Genomic DNA, 24,107 nt, shown 5'->3' with positions numbered 1-24,107 from the left:
CAGAGACTATTGTTTTGTTTAACTATGATTAAAAGAATAAAAAGAGAGAACAAAAAAGTCAAAAAGTCTTTGAGCATTTTGACATGCTGCTTATAACTTACCGACTTTTATCAGTGTGTCTTTATATTTAATGAATAATATTATAGTAGTCAGCCATTTTTTGTTTATGTCAGATTGACACTAGAAAGCTCCTCGATATAGTATACGTATTGTCAGGGAATATTTTATCTTTTAGAATGTTGCACACTAATCAAAATAATGTGTAGAAGATAATAATTATTATATGAAAACTTTTGTTTATATTAACAAAATGAATTCCTTTTTTTCAGGTATAAACATGACAAAGATGTATTCTAGTGCACCATCACAGACAGACAGACAACTCATCTCATTAGCTTACTCTTCAGTTTTCGTCCATCTTATCACATTAATTTTTTTTTCGAAGAAGAGTGCAATGCAAACATATGCTGAGAAACATTGCTTTAAACATTTCATCAACCATCAATCAGACAACAGAACTGTGAAGACTGTTTTTTAATAGCAACCATCATCAGTAATTCTTTATGGAAGGTATTGGTGCAACTATTAAACAATGTACAAATTATCATGTCTTCATGTACAAAAAGACTTGTGTCTTAGTTAAATTCTATATTGTAAAGAATAGAACAAGAAGTATAGATAGTGCTTATTTACAATTCTTCATGATGACTTCATATTCATGATGATATACATATAAAGTATTGATGTAAACATTGGAACATAATAATTGGTGCTAAATTACATTGTGTCATTCATACTGGTGTACATACTACATAAGTGTATTATATAATTCTTACTACATGTATATGATTAATAAATGTGTATTATTTATATTTGCTGGTACATTTTGTTCTTTCCACTATAGCTATATAATGTAACAAAGTTTAACCATAATTTAGATTTGAACCAAAAGTTACTTTGTCCTTCTTTTTTGTCAAGTCAAATGAATTTGATTTTTTTGAAAAAGTTCATCAGTCCTTCAAACAAACATATTTATCCTCGGATGTTTATTTGAACTTTTTTAAACTGCTTATACCAATATCTTGCATAGTATAAGTTTAACAATTCTGTTTCATAAATATTTGAATATAAGATAAACATGGCTTGATTCCAAATGAAAACACATTTATATTTTTGGAATATAAAACAGATCAAATTCAACATATACTAAATACACTACAACTATATATATATATGAAATAAATGTTGTCAAAAAGTTGATAACATCTGACATTCTATCTTTATTTGTAAAAAAAACACCTTACAACCTCTTCATGCAATGCTGCTTATGCAATGTTTTGGCTATTCTTTTTATTTGGTTTTAAAACTCCACAATTATTACAATATATTGGTCTAAACAACTAACTCTTTGAGTATTCTAGATGAAGGTATTTCTAGCCTGTTAGTCAAAAGACTTATATCAGTACTCAGAGTATAAAATTTGAGCTAGAAACACCAAATACTGTGATATCATTTATTTTCTAGGGTACCATTTTTTTTGGATTATGGAAAACTTGCTTTTCCGTGGCTATCTTAATTTGTGGTTTTGCCATTCTCTCCTTACTAACCCATATAAATTATGTCATTCGTTGAACATTTAATTTCGTGGTTCACTTGTAACCACAAAATCTACAAAAAGTTGTATCCTACAAATAATAATGAATCAACAGTACAGTATTTTGATTGGGCGATTTTTTATTCTGACCATGATAATTGTACTCAAAATATGACTGCAAGACAAGAAAAGCACATGCACAAAGTTTGGTATGTTTGACTTGACTACATTCATTGATGAATAAATACAATATAGATAATGTTACAGTAGAAGGAAAAAACACTAGTAAGAAATCTGTAATAGTTCTGTCAATATAAGATAATATTAGTTACACAGTGTTAAATTGTCCTAATGCAAGAATTTATCGTGTCAGAAAAAATTCATATCTGATGAGGCAAAGCCAAACATGATATGAAAATTATTGACATGATAAATTCCGTATTAGGACAATTGAACACTGTGTAACAAATTTATCCTTATTTTGTTATATTACATATTATATTCAAATTAAATATTAGGACAATAGCAACCAAATACAGTTTAGATATTTAATCTATAACTGAGAAAAATTAATAATAATAGAACTAGAAAGCAATTCATTTTTTTTTATTAGGTCAATGGTTTAAGGGTGATAATTTCAATTGACGTAATAAATAAGGGAGATAATTCCAATTGACGAAATAAAAAATTGTACTGAAATTTTTTAGGACAATATCAGCCAATCAAATTGCGAGAAATTACTCTAAATCAGGATAAAAATGTTTATTATATACTTAGCATGAAATACTGATGAATTGTATTTGTAATAGGGTCAACAGCAATCATGCTATCCGTGATGATATTGATTATCAGTCACGGTTAAAAAGGCTTTATCACACCTTTATTCTTTGACGTCGTTTCATCATTTTTATTCACTGTTGCAAAGTCTTTATCAAACTCCTAAATTAAATGATGTCATGTCACATAAAAACATGTAGGTGAGGTTTATATAAACTTAAGTGGCTTTTTCAATATATCACTGTATCATTCCTCAACCAATATTATTCTGCATGCAGAGCTCTAATATTGGTGTCTGATTGATATGGATGTGATATTGAAAAAGCCATATAATAATCTCTATATGTTTTACTGCTGTACTTAGTATTTTTGTTGTTGGTTATTCAGTGAACATGTACATATTTAGTCAGTATTACAGAATGTCTTCCAGTGAGTAAATTAGGACAAAGATTAGAGATTGATATTGTTTTGCATCCATCACCTTTTATATCTCTGACATGAGGAAACCAGCAGTCTTTACTTAATCAGACAATTTTATGTTTTCTGCTATTTAAATTTTCTATAATAAAAGTATATAATCTGAAACCATCCTAAATTCGAATTCTGAACTATCAAACTGTATGATTGAATTTTTTATCATGAACTCTTGAACTATAGGATTGCAGTTTTGGGTCCTGAATTTTGAATTCTAGGACTATAAAAATGTAAATGTGGTTTTCTATAAAAAGATGTGTTATGCCAGAAGTTGTACATTGTTTATATTTAGTTCTTTTAAAGACACTTTTATAACTCCCAAGTAACCTTAGTTATTGCATATTTTCTATGAATTAAACGTCAGTGAAAATAAGACTTTTGCTTTAATTATTTGTTATGTACAAAGTGGTACATGTATAGTATGGCTTTGAAACTCATGATTATTTCATATGTATAGATTTTTATATAGTATGTTAATATGTAAATGAATGATATTTAAGTTCTCACAATTTTATGTGTACACCTAAATTTACCTCATAAAAATGATAAATAAATTTGTTTAGTGTTAGTTATGTTATAGCCTATATAATTAGTTTGTTAATTGTTTTTAATGGTCTAATGTATTGAAGGTTTTCAGTGCAATGTGTACACCAATATAAAGACAGGTTTTCCGATATATTGAATAGAAAAATTTTACAGGTTTGAAAATAAAGAACGATTTCCATTAAAACAACCATCCACCATAGTCTGAATGACATGGCTGTTATCACCTATAGGTCACCATACAGCCTCCAACAATTAGCAAATCTAATACCAAATGGACATCTATATAAGGTCTTGATATGAGAAAATGTGAAACAATTCAAAAGGGAATCTGATGGACTGAATTATGACAAAACAAATTAACAAATAACAATTATGACAGACAGCAACAAACAACAAACTCTTAATTGTAGGCTCCTGATAGCAGTCACTCTTCATGTCCTCAAATGTATTAATCTAAACTTATCATATGTTCATGACCCATTCCTAGCTGAGTAGAGTGTGAAATAGATCACCACAAACCATGTACATCACTGTAATATCTTTGAGGTTTCTTTGTATACTTTGTATTCAACTAGAGCATATAGGAAAAGAGACATCTACAGAAGATGGTATGACGTTTAAAATTCAACTGAAAACTTAAAAGAATTATACCGTACAAATGACTGAAAAACTTTTGGTATTTGGTTCCTTCTGAAATTCTGATTGTGTCTTGCCTGCAACAATATTCCGGGAAAGTGAGACATAGGAATTACTTTTCCAGCAATGAAGAGGATGAAGATGTCGGTATCAGCAATGGTTAAGTTTTCTGCTCAAGGAAGTTTGATAGAAACTACTTGTGACAGATCTTTGGTATCTTGTATGTAGTTGCATAACTATCAGTGTATACTTGTTTGATGACCATTTTAAGACCCTGCCCTCTATTTCACGATCTAGCCACTTTCAATAAATAAGCAATTTTCAATGTTTAGTTTTTGCCTAGTCTGTTTGATAGGAATTACTTTGCGAATGATCAATATAATGATGATTTATATAAAATTGAATTACTATCAGTTAATGTCAGTTTGACATATGTTTTTGGGCCCTGCTCCCTGGTCATGTCCAACGATTTAGAATTAAAAATGAATGTTGGTGTCCATTATATTGTCCTTTTTCAACTTTTTGCTGACAGGTTAGACATCTCTGAACTGTATTATGTCAATATTTTTTTTTAACCAGATCCTACATCCTCTTGATAATGTAATCTTATATATTGGCATTTTAACAGAAGGCCATGCGTTTCTCGTACTGATTATGGTGCTATTGCACTTAATCCTGTTGATGTTTATTTGATACTTTAGTTTTGAAAACACAATTTATTTATTAGTTGTAATTGACATTGAAATGGCTTTCCTTTTTTGTACTGTATTCCTATCACGTAATGTTGTCATTTTAGCGTTTTCTTAACATTGCCTTATAAACGGGAGGTCTTGCTAGCCATAAAACCAGGTTCAACCCACATATTTTTTCTTAAATGTCCTATACCTAGTCAGGATTATGGCAGTTGTTATCAAATACTTTTGTACGTTTCTTCGTATGTTGGCGTTTGTTTTTATTTAAGTTCAGTGTTTCTGTTGCTACGTTGTTTTACTCTTATAGTTGATGAGTTTCCGTCTGTTATAGTTTGTAACCCGGATTTGTTTTTTTCTTAATCGATTTATGACTTTTTAACAGAGATAAACTACTGTTGGCTTTATCTTTTAGTAACTACGGCTGCTTTTTTTTTTTTATATCTCTTAAGTTATTCACTCGAATAATGTTAATTGTTTTCTTGGGCTTCTAAAAATCAAACGAATGGAGGCATTCATACTTATTTTTACTTTTGGTGTATGTTGTGCTGTAACATTGATTGACGGCCTTTTCTATGATCTAAATTGACAGAAAAAATTCCATTAGGAAGTTTTTTTACAATATTTTTGAACGCTTGTTAGTCTTACGAAGACAAAGAAATTGAGATTTCAATTTCTAAAATATATTTTTCTTCCAAAAGTACGTGCTTGAATATCGCTGTAAAACACGTTAAACAAGAAAAGAACGTATATTTATTGAATTTCATTTCGTACAAAGCAATTACAGAATAGTTTACGTATTGTTGCAGTTTCCTTATATTTCTTATGAACACGAGAAAACGAGAACATATGTGTTATTTTTGTCTTGGTTTAAGACAAACAGCATTCGACAATCATTACTGAAGACCATGTCAATGGGATTTTTCATAAAATTTCCTTCGTCCAGGATGACATTAAGGAATTTTCCGTTTGGTGTTAGTCGTTGGATATTATAAGAACTATTACCGGCAAGATACATGTTATCTTCCTTGTCGGTAATCACACACCGAAGGGGTTTAAGATCTTTTGGAGTGTATCTAAATCGTCGATGTCCTTCCAGATTAACGCAGGTTACAGCCATATGATTGTTATCTATATAGTAAACAGTATCATGAGGACCAGAATGTAGATATTCTATTCTACCAGCATCTGCTACCCTCACTGTGGTTATATGTTGCCCCTGTTTATCAACAATATATAAGTATCCTTGATGTCCACCAACACAAATCTTGTCATTGACGACAGCGACAGCATAACAATCCCCAGGTACAGAATGTGTAGAACTAGGTTTCATTGTTTTAGTGTTGATAAATTGTATTGAATGCTGATGAGGTTGAGTAGCGACAGATTTGTCTTCTCCGGGTAAAACAGCTATTTTCCATGGTTCACCCGATAACTTACAATCATGTAAGAAAACTCCATTGTCACTGTATACCAGGACGTTTTCACCATAGAAATTACAGAGTAAGAGACGGTTGTCGTCTGTTATTCCTATACTGCTGATCCATACACCACCTGGACGTTTTATTTCTATTTTACTGTGTAATGTAAACTTCGATGTCATTTGGATACTTTTATCTGATAAAGGAACTTGAACTTGTTGCATTCTCGGTAGCTGGTAATCGGCGTTGTATTGCATTGAATTTAGTCTGGTTGATCCCAAAGATATAAAAGTCTTATTGATGTTGTCTGGTGGATGAAAGGTAATCTTTCTAGTCTTAAGAGTTGGTAAGATTGCCTTAAGTTTATTCTCGTAGTCTGAAATTTCTAGTTTATATCTATTAAGCAGAACAAACAGTTGCTTCTGTGAACCATATTTGAATACTATATTTACTAGATCCGACATGTGTTTTATTGGTTTTGCTATTTGTAATAACTTTTTTTTACTCCATACGGAATTGAATTTTTGCTCTTCCTTTAAGCAGTACGAATCTAGTCTAACTTTTTCTTCAAGTTCGTCTAATAGGTTAATGATTCCGGATTTATGACTTGCAACTTGGTTGAATATCGCAACTTCATCATAACCATCAAGGTTTTTTATATTTTCGTCCTGATTTGTGATTGCTTTATCTAATGTCTTTGCAATGTTAGATAAAGCATAAGATATGTCTTGAAATATAACTGAGTGTTGAACATCTTTTGCTGCATCTTCTAAAGGCACTAATTTGTGACAGCAAGAATGTTCGCTTGTTATACAAGCCCGACAGCATAAGCAATCATGATCTACACAGAAGAAGTCAAGAGTGAGACTTTCATGCTTGGAACAATTGTTTTCAAAAGTTAATATACCGGTGCTTGTCAGATTGTGCTGCGAAAACGCTGCATTCAAGTTATGGTTTTCGAAACATTGCTGACAAAGGTTGTCTTGACATTGATAGCAGTATTGAATAGCCTCTGATGAATGCTTTTTACTGGAACAGGGGTCACATGCAAACGTTGATGTTTCCATCTTCTCGGGATCAAGGTGTTCTGTAAATCAATGATATTTAATATGAAAAAAAGTAAAATGACAAAAATACTGAACCGGAAAGTCCCTAATCACATGGCAAAATCAAATGACAAAACATATCAAACGTATGGACAAGAACTGTCATATTCTTGACTTGGTACAGGCATTTTCAAATGTAGAAAATGGTGGATTAAACCTGGTTTTATAGCACTAAACCTCTCACTTGTATAACAGTCTCATCAAATTCCGTTATATTCAAAACGATGCGTGAACAAAACAGACATAATAATAAAATAGTCAAAATATAAGGTACTGCAGTCATCGCTGTGTTACAATCTTAAGGAGGCTCGCGGGTATAAGATTTTCAGAAAAAATTAAACATTAATTTTTCATTACAAATTTTATTGATTACCTTAAGTAGCTGTTACTTTATCATATGGCACAAAAATCATTCCAAGACATCAATTCGTGTTGGCCCCAGCGGACTTTTAAAATGTAGATATCATTGAAAAAGTTCCAAATTATCTCCCTTTGGTGCAAAAATGCCATTTTTTGGCATTAAAATTGAAATATCTTTTTTAACTCATCGGTGACCTATATTTTTCATTGTTGTTTTCGAATAAGCTGTACATAAACTAAATAATTGTAAAATTTTAGCGATTTCTGTAATTTAGTTTTTTTTTTATTTCGATATTACCGCTATTTTCCTATTAGTTCAACAGAAAAAAAAAGACATTAACAAAAATGTATGCTTCTTTCGAAGGCAGATTGTGGGCGTAAATAAACGGTGACCCCATTTTTTTATTTCATTTTTCTATTAAGTATAAGATAAAGTTCATTTATAGAAAAATATAGAGAAATCCTATATTAAATAAAAAATTTCATTTAGACCCGCGAGCCCCCTTAAAACAATTTTTTTTTACAAAAAAGCATACAACATGTACAACATCCATCAAATAAAAAACACATTCATTGCTTCGCGTGTCTGACGGCAGAAAATTTATATGTCACATAGGAAGAAATTTTGTCGTTCAATGTTTACACAAAACAATTTGACATGACCTAAGAAAAACATTGAATAGTAGTCACAACTTTTGTTTTTTTTTCTTTTAGAATGATAATAAGAGTCAGCGAACCAGTGCTATTTGAAATTATTAGAAACATAGATTTAGATAATTATTTTACGATCTTTTTTGGTTATATAGATCTTGAACTGTTAAGTTTCTAAAATCTATGACTTTCAAATATTCAAATATTAGGCTTTTATTCGTTCCCGATGAATGTAAATCAAGGAAAACACATTGGAGGCATTAAATTTATAACTTGCTATTTTCATTTTTTCATTTGCATTTGCCATCAACTCTTCATTTTACCATTCAATTAACACGTTTTTGACATGTCAGGCAGTTAATTTTCTCCTTTCCATTATTATAGTGTGGGTCAACTAGAGCTAATCATGTGGTGTTTAATTTGTTGTTTCGTATTTAAATGTCACTTTCACTTCATTTGGTCTCTCACGGAAAGTTGTCTCATTGGCAATCATAACATATCGTTTCATTTTCATAATGCAACTACGTACGTGATGCAAATTTCTCCTTGGATACCACAAGTTCCATTTTTACAATAGTTTTGACCTCAGTATCAAGACCACAAATGTCAACAAAATGTCTTAAAAATGATTCTACTGCCTCTACAAATAATTTGAAGTTTTGCAGCAAAAACATTGGAGCTTTTGTCTGAATCAACAGTGATCCTTTGTAAACAAATTCTATATGGAACTTCTGTCCTATTAGAGATGGAGTATTTTCCAAGGCTTCTTTAATTTTATCTACATTCCAGTTTCCTGGTGTGGCCAGCCTCCATTCAACATAGCAAACGTCAGGATCTGGAAAAAGGTCAGTAAATATGCATTGAACATTACAATATACTTCATTGATCATCATACTTATAAACTCACCACATATACCATATACGATTAAATCTGTATATGCTAGACGCTCGTTTCGTACACAAAAGATTTATGAGTAATGCTCTAATCGAAAAGTTAAAAAGGCTAAAAAAGTACGAAGTTGAAAGGCATTAAGAACACAAAATTCGGACAGGTTGGCCAAATACAGCTAAGGTTATCTATTCGTTGGGTTAAAAATCCTCAGTATTTCGAATATTCAAAGTTTTGTGAAAAGTTATTTTATTATAACCTCAATGATAATTCATGTCAAAACATGATTTATTTAGTATTTATAGATGAGCCAAAACTATAAAAAGCTTATCATTCTAAGACTTTTATTTGTAATCTTATATTGTACAAAGATTGTCCTTATTCAGTAATCCAGCTAATATAAAAAAACAAACCTATAAGGAGATGTAATGTGATATACTTTCATTTGTCCTGATCAAATTCCATGATGAATAAGAAAACATTAAGCTCTATAGTCGCTTTTCATTATTGACCTTCAATGTGTGTATCATATGCTATAGAACAAAAGTTAGAAACGAACTCAAAATAACATCAGGATCATAGCTTTAAAATGAATAATCTGAGAATAATAGTTTCTAAACATGCTAAACGCATAAAACTTTAACAAAAACAAGATCACAAAGCACATACCATGCGAAACTGTTTTATCAATGGGATATGCAGCTTTTGGTAGTTCATTTTGCACCACTGTTTTAACGTCAAATAGCATTTCACCTATGCCAACAGAGATAGCTTTAAAAAGATATTGTATGTTTAGTAATCTCCTTAAACAAAAATCTTCTTTTTCAAAAATGAGTTTAACAAATATTTACTTTCTATATTCTATCGAAATATATTGTGCGAACGGGAATCGCCACGCTAATTCCATTTCCATTCCTCTTTTGTTTGTTGTTCTATTAAACATGTATGAACTAAATTTAAGATAAAAAAAAACCTCGTATGTTGTAGTTGGTCTTTGTTTGTTAATTTTTCTTGATTAGTTAGTGGTTAGTGTGGTCTGTTTAACTTTCATATATTGTTAGTGATTTCTATTTCCCTCTTTATGTATTGTTAAAATAATGCGACATTGCATGTTGGTTTTGCCTTGATGTCATTACATGTATAATGTATAATGGATGTAATGCTTTGTGCTTTTAGGTATTTGATTTAGGTTAATTTTCTGTTCTCAAATATGAATAAATGAAAGATATTTTAATGTATTTTGTGCTCTGTACTAGAAGCCGAATATTTCAAAAACAAGGATGTGTAAGAAGCGCAACATTTGAAGAGCTTTGTGACCAAAAAGGACCTACAATTATAGATAATTCAATCTAAGGTCCAATTTGCTTGAGGTAGTTACAATTTAATAATGAATACAATGTAAACAGTAAAATATCCAAAATACTAAACTCCGAGGAAAATTCAAAACGGAAAGTTCCTAATCAAATGGCAAAATCAAAAGCTGAAACACATCAAACGAATTGATAACAACTGTCATATTCCTGACTTGGTGCATGCATTTTCGTATGTAGAAAATGGTGGATTGAACGTGGTTTTATAGCCATCTAAATCTATTACTTTTATGACAGTCGCATTATATTGACAAAGATGCGTGAACAAAACAAACAGACATAATAGGTTAAAATGACAAACATAGGGGAACAACAGTCAACATTGTATTATTATCTTCATTTTTTACATTTGGAAGACAAAAAATTGCGAGCAAAAGGATAAAATATTTGCTTTGGAATCTATAAGATATAAAATATTTGGATTATAAAAAGCACATTGTCAATGTTAAACACAATATAAAAGTATGTTTGAACGTTTTAATATCTTATGCATATTTAATAAGATTTACACCAATTGTATGCACCAGATACACTTTCTGGCAATAAATGTGTCGTCAGTGATAGTCCTGGCCGACATATTTGAATGTCCAGAACCAAATAAAAACGCCGAAAGAGCGAAATCTTTCATTTAAATACGACATTTTCTAACTCTGATCAAGACCAATTCTCAAGAAGGTACCAAGAGAAACAAAAGATGCAATTCTGATCTCAGTAGTCACTTCTTTAGGACAGACATAATTTATATAGCATACTCTTAAGAAATGACGAAGACAATTAAGTAGGGAAAGTTGACAGGAGTTAAACTTTGCTATTCTTATTACTTTAGACTGTTGCCTCATGTGTCTCATTTATACAAAGAAAACAAGAAGTACACGGACAATCAAAATATATAAAGCAATTAAAAAAGAACAACTACAGATTAAGAGCTTAGATAGTAACAGCTGGTTTATAGATATGAAAAAGATCTGTATCAAATATAATCCAGAAAACCCATTATCACTACTTTATAATGAAATGTCAAAAGAAAAATGGAAGAAAATGACTACCACAGCAGTACATAAATATTGGACAACAAGAATTAACGAAGAAATAATGTATTACTCCAGCTTGAAATACATTCCGACATCATCATTTAAAGTTGGGAAAATTCATCCTTTGGCCTTAGCGAATAGTGCTAATCAAAGAGACATCAAGAGAATCCCAATAAGAATAAAAATTGAAACTGGAACCTACATTCTACAGACGAATAGAGCAGCTTACAATCAAAACAACGTTGATCCAACATGTAAATTATGTGACCAGGCAGTAGAATCACTATCACACTTTTTGCTGTGTTGTAGAGCACTAGACCAAATTCGTACACCAATGTTGAAAAACATTATATGTAAATGTAGTGAGCTTCCTGCTTTGCAACATTCTAATTTTCAGCTAGACATTTTGAAACTTATTATTAATCCATTCCACTATGCTGGCAGTGATGAGTCAGAAAATGATATATGCTGTAGAATTGAACATCTGTGCAGACAATTAATATATAATTTACACAACAAGAGATATGAAATACTTTCAAAAATGGACTTAATAAGTAGTAGGAGGAAAATGAACTTTAAAGTCAATTAGAAAGGTCAAATAGAGTTTTTGCAGATCGCCTCGGCTAAATCTTATAAATAAAAATTTTTTATTCCTATTTTAATAGTATACAGACAATTTTTATCTTTTACATATAAAAGAATAAATAAGTATCGTAATTTAAACTATGAACTGTGTACATAATGCTTATAGTGTAAATATATTGGTGGATACATATTCTAACCTATTGCGGTGGTGGAACTATTTTTATTGTTTTACTCCATAAACGGAGGTGTGCCTATATTGGCAGAAATTTATTGGATACAGATTTGACAAAAAATTGAAACAACAGTCTTCAAGACAATACTCAGAAAAACTAAGGATTGAATTATTCGATTCCCGCCACAACTGGGGATTACTTCAAGTGCCCTTCCCAGTAAGAACTTTTGTTTTCACTAGTGGCATTTGTCGTGTTTATAAATAATTACCTTTTTGCTCTTCAAGTCTTCTGAATACCTCGGATATCATTGCTTCAGTTTTCTCTGATAAATTCCGGTTTTGCTGTTCTAATAATTTAGACGTTCGTTTTTGCTCCTCTATAAATTCTTCGAGAATCTGTAAACACATGTGAAGTTTAACCTATTTCTAGTGCGTGTATGTTCTTTAGTATGAATCCATTGTAATGTTTCAATCCTTAAATAAAATGTGCGATTAAGACAACAATACATATCGTAAAGCAATGTCTCCAGGATCGTTCATTACAGAAAACATCCTTTTGGACCATTGCTCCTTCAATTCACATCCAGTGTCATTTTTTTTCTGATGCGTTCGTAAAATTAGTGTAAAGTTTAATTTTGTCGATATATTGCCTTGGATATTTTTAATCTTCTAACAATTAAAAATCACAAAAAGAGTTCCATATTGATAGGAATATATTTATAAATAAATAACAGCCTGTCCAAATAGACACATTGGGCACATTAGTATTCAGTTTTACCAAAGCCATATACAAATTGGCCATGTTTCTGATGTCGTAGTTATATTCTAGCTAACATTTATTCTCTAAATATATCAAAACATGAATTCATTATTTAGTCCTTCGGCAATATTGACCATACATTGATTTAGGTCCTGTGTGGTTTGGTGTATGTAGCTCTTCACGTATTTTGGTTATTACATATTCATGACTTTCAATATTTTGGCTTTGATTGATTCTGATATAGTTTAACATACTGCAGTTTCATTCAAAATCTTATAAAAACATTTATTCTAACTTGACCATACATAATTTCTTAACAGATTTTAAGACAAAGATTCGATCAAATGAGTAGTTATCAACGGTACCAGTATTATAATTTAGTACGCCAGACGCGCGTTTCGTCTACATAAGACTCATCAGTGACGCTCATATCAAAATATTTATAAAGCCAAACAAGTAAAAAGTTGAAGAGCATTGAGGATCATCCACATTTGTTCAAAGAAATTTTCATTTATGAGTTCACATTGTTATTTGCAGGCGACAGTTAAGCCCAAGTCCCACTAGACCACGATCGCACCACGCTCACGGCGATCTAAAATAAATTTAGATCGTGGTGAAGTCGCAGTATGAGCGGCATGAAAGTGTAAATTTTCGTTGCTTTCACGATGCTACTACTTCTTCATTACGCTTCTACAAAGATCCCGCTACGATTATACCACGTTCTCATCGCGCTTATTCTGCGACCTCACTACGCTCATCAAGATCTTTCTACGCTCTTTACGTTCTCACTACGACCATACCACGAGTTATCCGATTGCAACAAGATCTTATTGTGATTATAGCACGTTCTTACCACGATTATACTACGTTCATACCGCGATCTTACTACGTTCTCAGCAATAACGTCAACATCGTGTTCCATATCAATACAGTTCCATTCCTTCTATTTCTGATTAATACGTATATTTCTCGGAAACAATACAGTCATGCCACCAAAATCTACTAGAACACGTGGGCGTGGTGGTAGGGGTGGATGTAGAGGCAGAGGTAGCAAAGTAACGAATCCTGATCAAGCAGAGATGTCGGACCGACCAATCCAACCTAAATTACAACCTATTGCTGGTCCATAAAGCACAGATATTTTAGTGAACGATAGCAGAGATGACACAGATGTGTCAATAGATATAGGAAGATGTGGTATGAGGGCCACTGGGACAACTCTCCATCCAAGTAACAATTTATAAAAGTAAACCATTAAAGGTCAAGGTACGGCTTTCAACACGGAGCCTTGGCATTACACCGAACAGCACGCTATAAAGGCCCAAAAAAATACTAGTGTAAAAACCATTTAAAAGGGAAAACCAACGGTCTAATCTATATAAAAACAAAAAGCATGGTTGAGCCGTTATAGCAAATGGATAATTACAATTAGACAAACAAATTATAGGGAGCTTTTTTATATCTTTTATGTGAAAATGACAATAAAAATGGTGGTCGTAGTGTGAACGTAGTCAAGTCGTAATTAAGAAGAGCGTGATGAGGACGGCAAGAGCGTGCTAGAATCGTACTTTGGTCTTGAACAGCGTGGTATAGTCGTAGTGGAAGCGTAGTTCGGTCGCAGTGAGAACGTGATGGTCGTAGTGAGGTCATGATAACGTCGCTGTGAGATCGTAGCCCAATCTCTCCGAATAGATTCACGCTTTCACTACGCTCTCGCTACGATTGTACAGCGACCTTTGCGATCTTACTACGATCTTAGTGCGCTCTCACTACGCTTCTACTACGACCTGATTTCGCCACGATCGCATGTTCAAAGTTGGCCACGCTCTTTACGATCTTGAAGACCTCACCACGACCGTGATACGACCTTACTGCGATCTACACGATCGTACTACGATCATCAAAATTTGCATTTTTTTCACAGATCGTAGTGCGATCGTGGTCAAGTGGAACTGCGGTATTACCCACTTTTTTTTATATAAAAAACAGAACAACTTCAACATGTGCTTCAGAGACTTGTGGTAGTATGTATTACTAATGTACAGATTTGCTTCGGTATCCATAATTATATGAATCATAAATGATGCAATACCGAACAGTATTTATCGACTCCGTAACTCTCAATTCCCTTTTCAATATTGAAAATTGTATTCAACTAGGTTATGATAATGATTATAGTATTCGAAATAACCCACTAGAAACTTCTAGAATTAAACAAAAATATGATGGTCTAGGTGATCAAAGTGAAATAACAATAAAAAGTGTAAAAATAATGAGGAAAATAAATATGATGAACCAGACAAAAAGAGTTTTATAATATAAGTGATTGCTGACAAATAATTTCTTTTTTCAAGGTGTTAGTATTTAATTTTTGGTCGACCTCCAAGTAAAAATATAATGTTTTTAATTACGTACCTACTTTAACACAATTAAAAATTTGCATGGTTAGGTGAAAGCAATGTCTTACTATAAAGATCTCGAACAATGAATTATGGTACTACAAATACAAATGAAATATATTTTTGAAAAATCCTCATTTGTTGTTCTGTTTTAACTGAACTGCGAGAATGGAAATTGGGAATGTGTCAAAGAGACAAGAACCCGACCAAAGAGCAGAAAACAGCCGAAGGCCATCAATTGGTTAACAATACAGCAAGAAAATTTCGCACCCGGAAGTGTGCTCCCACTGGCCCCTACAAAATTTGTACAAGTCCAGTGATAAGTTACGCAATACTAAACTCCGAAATATATAAAATTAAAAAGCATACTAGACTAACAAAGGCTAGTGGCTCCTGACTTGGGACAGTCGCAAAATTGCGGCGGGGTTAAACATGTTTTTTGGATATCTTAACCCACCCCCTTTATGTCTGCTTCGACTTTAAATTAATCGAAGTTTCGGTTTATGTACTGTCGATATGGTAATCATCAAGTTCTAAGTTTTAAAAAGGAAAGAAAACAAAACCAATTAAGATATGATACGAGACAATCACTAACGCGATTCCCGACTTGGAAAAGTCACATGACAAAGTAGGATATTGAGATCATAACTCCCATCTGGATTTCGATTGATACAGTAACAAGAGACGGAAATATAAATACCAATAGAAGAAAAGTAAATAAAAATCACTTCTACTTCAAGAAAACTTTGAAATCTATACCTGTCGGATATTGTCGTTGCTGTTCTTCTTGAGGTCTTTGTTGATAATTATCGACAGATCGCTGTCTTTAAAACTAGATATGTTTTCTTTTGTCATTTTTAGAAATACAGGACCTATTACATCTGCTATCTTCAATACTGATTTTTCAATCAAAGTAAATTTTTGAACATATTCAGACTTCGATATTTTATCACTCGGCGAATGCGCAATAAGATTTCTTGTTTCTTTAATATCTTTTATCCATTTTGGATTTCCAGATATTGACCCAGGTGGGCAACACGAATTCAATACAGCAGACATAAGTGATATATCCATAAGATCCACAGTAGTTGTACGCTTTGCCGAAATACTGCATAGGCATATTTGTATTATCTCAGGTCCTTTTGTTCTTTTATGACCATTGATTTCTCTTCTTTCATCTGTTTCAAACAATAAATCGAACTGTACTGGAGTTAGACGACTTATTTGCTTTATATCACCCGTCTTACATTCACAGCATTTAGTAGATTGATGTAACTGATGAACTAAAATATGTTTATGGTTGTCTAAGAAAATAAAGAAGTCCAACGATTTTAAAACTTTTATCTCAAAGTAAAGGTGTAACGTTTCTGTGGCTGGTCCAGTGATAAATGTCAAAAGTCGTATAAAATGCTCTTTTTTTTTCTCTTCATCCTCTGCCATTTTACTTAGAATTCTACAAGAGAATGATATCTTAGTTATATAAACAGGAAAAATATCTAATACTATACATGCTGAACGCAAAATGAATCTTCTAATATACTTGTTTATAATTTTAGCATAGCTTAATTTATCAAAGGAGTGTATTATTTGATTTGATGTTAATTTCATTCGCAAAAGGCTATTCATTTTTTTCCTTCGTTTCAGAAACACTGACTATAAGTAGTTATTTGAAATATCCTCCTCGAAATATCCTACTCCTCCACATTTGTCATATATCAACGTCATTTGACGTCTTGTTATTATTTGTAAATCATGCGATATCTCTCTATTTTAATTCTCTTTTTTATCGATCAAAAATAAAATTACTGGTAAAAAAAAACCCAATAAACATTAACGTGTCTATGAATGTGGTTCAACAAGTTTTTATGCAATATAATACATATAGTTTTAAATTGTTAATTGCATGGTTGTGATCAATATAAGCGAAATAGGTCTCATGGGCGTCCTATTGGATGTAACATATTTTGGGGTTGTCTCATTTAAGTCCTTTTCCTTTTGAAATAATATAACGATGAAAATACTTATACAAATCTAATAATCGCATCCTTTAAAGGAAAATATGATGTGACGTGAATTTTTTTTAAGCGAGACTAAAAATTACAATAAATATTAAAAAGGCATGTTCGACTAAGATACAGAATGTATAATAGCTAGTTCATATGATCATATAAAAGCTAATTTCTTTAAATGAGAATATACTGAATATCCACCAAAGAGCGTTTTTTCTTGTGTTAATGAAATTAAACTGTTTCCTTTTATATTCACAACGTGATAAAAGGATACCATTCATGGGAATAATTGCATGTTTATTGGTGTCTTTCAGTGTCCAAAAAAGGAAAATCAGCATGGGGGAACGCACATCGTTAGTTTTATCTTATATACTGTACATATTCGTTATTGATTAATTTAATCGTTTCGAATGCCACTAAAGAGTCTTCCGTAAACTAACGGTGTCTGACGTGTTTGGTCATAAGCAACTTAGGAGTATTTAATGAATTGACGGTTGGAATAATTCCACTACTCATAAACAGTTTTGTAATCAAATCAGTTGTCATAACTTCTGCACTGATATGTACTGATATATCAATATAAGAGCAAAAAAAAAACAACAAAAAAAAACAAAAAAAAAAACCCAGAAAAAACAAAAAAAAACCCAAAGAAACACCAACCTGTCAACCGAAGAACGATGAAAGCACTTTTAGTACACAAGTGGTAAAAACTGTATATGCAATTTGGATTTACATTTGAAATATTTTAAATGATTTTTGACAAAATATTAACATATCACAATATTCAATAAATCAAACAATACCCATTCATAAATTGACTTATGAGACACTAAACACATTCGTTGTACATATACATTTAGACTCAAAATAAAACTCATAAAATTAAAAACCAATTGTTCAGAGAACAATTGAAGGTCTTTCCACTAGTAAAGATCTATTTTGATATTGAAATATTAAAAATCAGTTAATAATGTTAGTTTCTGATGTATTTATATGAATTTAAAGTAAAGGTCAAAATCTAGAACGTTTTATTAACCTATGACCTTGACCTCAATTTCAAGGTCACAAACCAAGGACCTTAAATCAAAAGACCCTAGGCCTTTAATATGTTTGGTTAATGAGTAATATCACTTTACGCGTAATTCTAAAGGATGGGTGAAAATTCCCATTAATTGTCTACGTACCCGTTCAACCAAAATATATAAGTAACGACATGTCGCAACTAACAATTTTGTAAAAATAACTTGTCGATATGTTATTCAGTGTTTGAAAATAAGCCATAATAAGCCAAAATCAAAATTTAGAATATGACCTTGACTTTTGACCTTGACCTAATTTTCATTTTTTTATACCAAGGATGTCAAATCAAAAGACCCTAGGTTTTTATCACTTATGGTTTACCAGTTAGAAATGCAAATTACTTATATCAAATACATAAGGGGAAATAACTCTCATATGGAGTCTCCGGATAGCTTCGGTTAAAATAAAAATCCTAATCCTGCAGATGTAACGAGCAATTTGGTAAAATAAATTTGTCGTTATCTTTTACGGTTGCGAAGGAGTAGTGGCCACAAGAAAAACTGTGTTTGGGGAGGTAACTCTTACAACGTAAAGTATTTTGTTACGCGGTTGTCAATATTTAAAGCGTATAAACTATATGATATCATATTCTAAATATCTAAGCGACATCTTTTGAAACAACAAAACAACGCAAGAAAAAAATTTAGGCGGAAGAAGAAAAATAATAATTAAAAACCAATTGTTCAGAGAACAATTGAAGGTCTTTCCATTAGTAAAGATCTATTTTGATATTAAAATATAAAAAATCAGTTTAAAATGTTAGTTCCTATGGCTTTATGATGTATTAATATGAATTTGAAGCAAAGGTCAAAATCTAGAACGTCCTATTAACCTATGACCTTGACCTCAATTTCAAGGTCACAAACCAAGGACCTTAAATCACAAGACCCTAGATCTTTAATATGTTTGGTTAATGAGTAATACCACTTTACACGTAATTCTAAATGTAAGATGGACAAAAACTCCCATTTATTGTATGCGCACCCTTTCAACCAAAATATACAAGTAAGGACATGTCGCAACTAACAATTTAGGAAAAAATATTTGTCGATATGTCTTATGGTATTTGAAAATAAGTGAAAATAAGCCAAAATCAATTTTTAGAATATGACCTTGACCTTTGACCTTGACCTTATTTTCATTTTTTTGGACCGAGGAATCTCAAATCAAGAGACCCTAGGTCTCTATCACTTATGGTTTACCAGTTAGAAACGCATATCACCTATATCAAATACATAAGGGGGAATAACTCTCCTAAGGAGTCTCCGGATAGCTTCGGTCAAAACTAAAATCCTAATCCTGAAGATGTAACGAGCAATTTGGTAAAATAAATTTGTCATAATCTTTTACGGTTGCGAAGGAGTAGTGGCCACAAGAAAAACAGTGTTTGGGGAGATAACTCTTACAACGTAAAGTATTTTGTTACGCGGTTGTAAATTTTTAAAGCGTATAAACTATACGATATCATATTCCAAATATCTAAGCGACATCTTTTGAAACATCAATGCTACGCAAAAAAAGAATTAGGCGGAAGAAAAAAAATAAATAATTAAAAACCAATTGTTCAGAGAACAATTGAAGGTCTTTCCACTAGTAAAGATCTATTTTGATATGGAAATATGAAAAATCAGTTTAAAATGTTAGTTCCTATGGCTTTATGATGTATTAATATCAATTTAAAGTAAAGGTCAAAATCTAGAACGTCCTATTAACCTATGACCTTGATCTCAATTTCAAGGTCACAAACCAAGGATCTTAAATCAAAAGACCCTAGGTCTTTAATATGTTTGGTTAAAGAGTAATATCACTTTACGGGTAAACCTAAATATAAGATTGGCAAAAACTCCTATTTATTGTCTGGGCACCCTTTCACCCAAAATATACAAGTTAGGACATGTCGCAACTAACAATTTATGAAAAATTATTTGTCGATATGTCATACGGTATTTGAAAATCAGTGAAAATAAGCAAAAATCAAAATTTAGAACATGACCTTGACCTTTGACCTTGACCTCATTTTCATTTTTTTGGACCAAGGACCTCAAATCTGAAGACCTTAGGTCTCTATCACTTATGGTTTACCAGTTAGAAATGCATATAACTTATATCATTTACATAAGGGGAAATAACTCTCATATGGAGTCTATGGAAAGCTTCGGTCGAAATGAATTGCCTAATCCTGAAGATGTAACGAGCAATTTGGTAAAATAAATTTGTCGTAATCTTTTACGGTTGCGAAGAAGTAGTGGCCACAAGAAAAACAGTGTTTGGGGAGATAACTCTTACAACGCAAAGTATTTGGTTACGTAGTTGTCAGTTTTAAAAGCGCATACACTTTACGATATCATATTCCAAATATCGAAGCGACATCTTTTGAAACATCAATACTACGCAAGAAAAAAATTAGGCGGAAGAAAAAAAAAAAAAAAAAAATAATAATTAAAAACCAATTGTTCAGAGAACAATTGTAGGTCTTTCCATTAGTAAAGATCTGTTTTGATATTGAAATATGAAAAATCAGTTTAAAATGTTAGTTTCTATGGCTTTATGATGTATTTATATGAATTTAAAGCAAAGGTCAAAATCTAGAACGTCATATTAACCTCTGACCTTGACCTCAATTTCAAGGTCACAAACCAAGGACCTTAAATCAAAAGACCCTAGGTCTTTAATATGTTTGGTTAATGAGTAATATCACTTTACGCGTTATTCTAAATGTAAGATGGCAAAAACTCAAATTTATTGGCTGCGCACCCTTTCAACCAAAATATACAGGTAAGGACATGTCCCAACTAACAACTTATGAAAAATTATTTGTCGAAATGTCATTCAGTATTTGAAAATAAGTGAAAATAAGCCAAAATCAAAATTTAGAATATGACCTTGACCTTTGACCTTGACCTCATTTTCATTTTTTGGGACCAAGTACCACATATCTGAAGACCCTAGGTCTCTATCACTTATGGTTGACCATTTAGAAATGCATATCACTTAATTTAATGGAAAAGGGGGAATAACTCTCATATGGAGTCTCCGTTAAGCTTTGGTCCAAATGAATATCCTAATCCTGATGATGTAACGAGCAATTAGGTAAAATAATTTTGTCGTAATCTTTTACGGTTGCGAAGGAGTAGTGGCCACAAGAAAAACAGTGTTTGGGGAGATAACTCTTACAACGTAAAGTATTTTGTTACGCGGTTGTAAATTTTTAAAGCGTATAAACCATACAATATCATATTTCAAATATCTAAGCGACATCTTATGAAACAACAAAACTACGCAAGAAAAAAATTTAGGCGGAAGAACAAAAATAACAAAATCAATAGGTCTTTCCACGGAAAAGTGGAAAGACCTAATTAAAAACCAATTGTTCAGAGAACAATTGAAGGTCTTTCCACTAGTAAAGATCTATTTTGATATTGAAATATGAAAAATCAGTTTAAAATGTTAGTTCCTATGGCTTTATGATGTATTTATATGAATTTAAAGCAAAGGTCAAAATCTAGAACGTCCTTTTAACTTATGACCTTGACCTCAATTTCAAGGCCTCAAACCAATGATCTTAAATCATAAGACCCTATGTCTTTAATATGTTTTGTTAATGAGTATAAATACCACTTTACACGTAATTCTAAATGTAAGTCCCATTTATTGTATGCGCACCCTTTCAACCAAAATACACAAGTAAGGACATGTCGCAACTAACAATTTATGAAAATTACTTGTCTATATGTCATACGGTATTTGAAAAGAAGTGAAAATAAGCCAAAATCAAAATTTAGAATATGACCTTGACCTTTGACCTTGACCTTATTTTCATTTTTTGGGACCAAGGACCTCAAATCTGAAGACCCTAGGTCTCTATCGCTTATGGTTTACCAGTTGGAAATGGATATCACTTAATTAAATGGAAAAGGGTGAATAACTCTCATATGGAGTCTCCGTAAAGCTTCGGTCCAAATGAATATCCTAATCCTGAAGATGTAACGAGCAATTTGGTAAAATAAATTTGTCGCAATCTTTAACGGTTGCGAAGGAGTAGTGGCCACAAGAAAAACAGTGTTTGGGGAGATAACTCTTACAACGTAAAGTATTTTGTTACGCGGTTGTAAATTTTTAAAGCGTATAAACTATACAATATCATATTTCAAATATCTAAGCGACATCTTATGAAACCACAAAACTACGCAAGAAAAAAATTTAGGCGGAAGAAGAAAAATAATAATAATCAGAACAAAATCAATAGGTCTTTCCACGGAAAAGTGGAAAGACCTAATAATCAGAACAAATTCAATAGGTCTTTCCACGGAAAGGTGGAAAGACCTAATAATAATAATAATAATAATTAAAAACCAATTGTTCAGAGAACAATTGTAGGTCTTTCCACTAGTAAAGATCTATTTTGATATTGAAATATGAAAAATCAGTTTCAAATGTTAGTTCCTATGGCTTTATGATGTATTTATATGAATTTAAAGCAAAGGTTAAAATCTAGAACGTTGTATAAACCTATAACCTTGACCTCAATTTCAAGGTCACAAACCAAGGACCTTATATCAAAAGACCCTAGGTCTTTAATATGTTTGGTTAATGAGTAATACCACTTTACGCGTAATTCTAAATGTAAGATGGACAAAAACTCCCATTTCTTGTGTGCGCACCCTTTCAACCAAAATATACAAGTAAGGACATGTCGCAACTAACAATTTTGGAAAAAATATTTGTCGATATGTCATACGGTATTTAAAAATAAGTGAAAATAAGCCAAAATCAAATTTTAGAATATGACCTTGACCTTTGACCTTGACCTGATTTTCATTTTTTTGGACTAAGGATCTCAAATCAAGAGACCCTAGGTCTCTATCACTTATGGTTTACCAGTTAGAAACGCATATCACCTATATCAAATACATAAGGGGGAATAACTCTCATATGGAGTCTCTAGATAGCTTCGGTCAAAATTAAAATCCTAATCCTGAAGATGTAACGAGCAATTTGTTAAAATAATTTTGTCGTAATCTTTTACGGTTGCGAAGGAGTAGTGGCCACAAGAAAAACAGTGTTTGGGGAGATAACTCTTACAACGTTAAGTATTTTGTTACGCCATTGTCAGTATTTAAAGCGTATAAACAATATGATATCATATTCCAAATATCTAAGCGACATCTTTTGAAACATCAATATGACGCAAGAAAAGAATTAGGCGGAAGAAAAAAAAAAAATAATAATAATAATCAGAACAAAACCTATAGGTCTTTCCACGGAAAGGTGGAAAGACCTAATTAAAAACCAATTGTTCAGAGAACAATTGTAGGTCTTTCTACTAGTAAAGATCTATTTTGATATTGAAATTTGAAAAATCAGTTTAAAATGTTAGTTCCTATGGCTTTATGATGTATTTATATGAATTTAAAGCAAAGGTCAAAATCTAGAACGTCATATTAACCTATGACCTTGACCTAAAATTTCAAGGTCTCAAACCAAGGACCTGAAATCAAAAGACCCTAGGTCTTTAATATGTTTGGTTAAAGAGTAATATCACTTAACGCGTAATTCTA

At 31.8% G+C, this 24,107-nt stretch overlaps 1 protein-coding gene and 1 long non-coding RNA gene across 5 annotated transcripts in view; one reads left to right on the top strand and one right to left on the bottom strand.

Moving 5' to 3' along the window:
* The window catches only part of LOC143080470 (puratrophin-1-like), a 103,094-nt gene extending 99,691 nt beyond the window's left edge, over positions 1 to 3,403 (top strand). For all 4 annotated transcript variants that reach the window (XM_076256323.1, XM_076256324.1, XM_076256325.1 and 1 more), the window contains one exon: positions 330 to 3,403. In XM_076256323.1, coding sequence (XP_076112438.1) covers positions 330 to 335 — 6 coding nt within the window. In that variant the 3' untranslated portion in view covers positions 336 to 3,403. The remainder of the gene's footprint in view (positions 1 to 329) is intronic.
* A 2,048-nt stretch (positions 3,404 to 5,451) lies between these two features.
* LOC143078349 (uncharacterized) lies at positions 5,452 to 16,890 on the bottom strand. Its single transcript, XR_012979184.1, has 5 exons — positions 16,220 to 16,890; positions 12,571 to 12,697; positions 9,813 to 9,914; positions 8,784 to 9,089; positions 5,452 to 7,224 (listed from the first exon to the last, which is right to left on the bottom strand). It is a non-coding gene; the product is annotated as an uncharacterized LOC143078349 (long non-coding RNA).
* Positions 16,891 to 24,107: the final 7,217 nt, after the last annotated feature.

This window comes from Mytilus galloprovincialis, chromosome 6 (genome assembly GCF_965363235.1).
Source record: "Mytilus galloprovincialis chromosome 6, xbMytGall1.hap1.1, whole genome shotgun sequence".
Lineage (NCBI taxonomy): Eukaryota > Metazoa > Mollusca > Bivalvia > Mytilida > Mytilidae > Mytilus > Mytilus galloprovincialis.
Note: the sequence above shows the minus strand (reverse complement) of the source record. Positions and strands in the feature narration are given on the sequence as shown.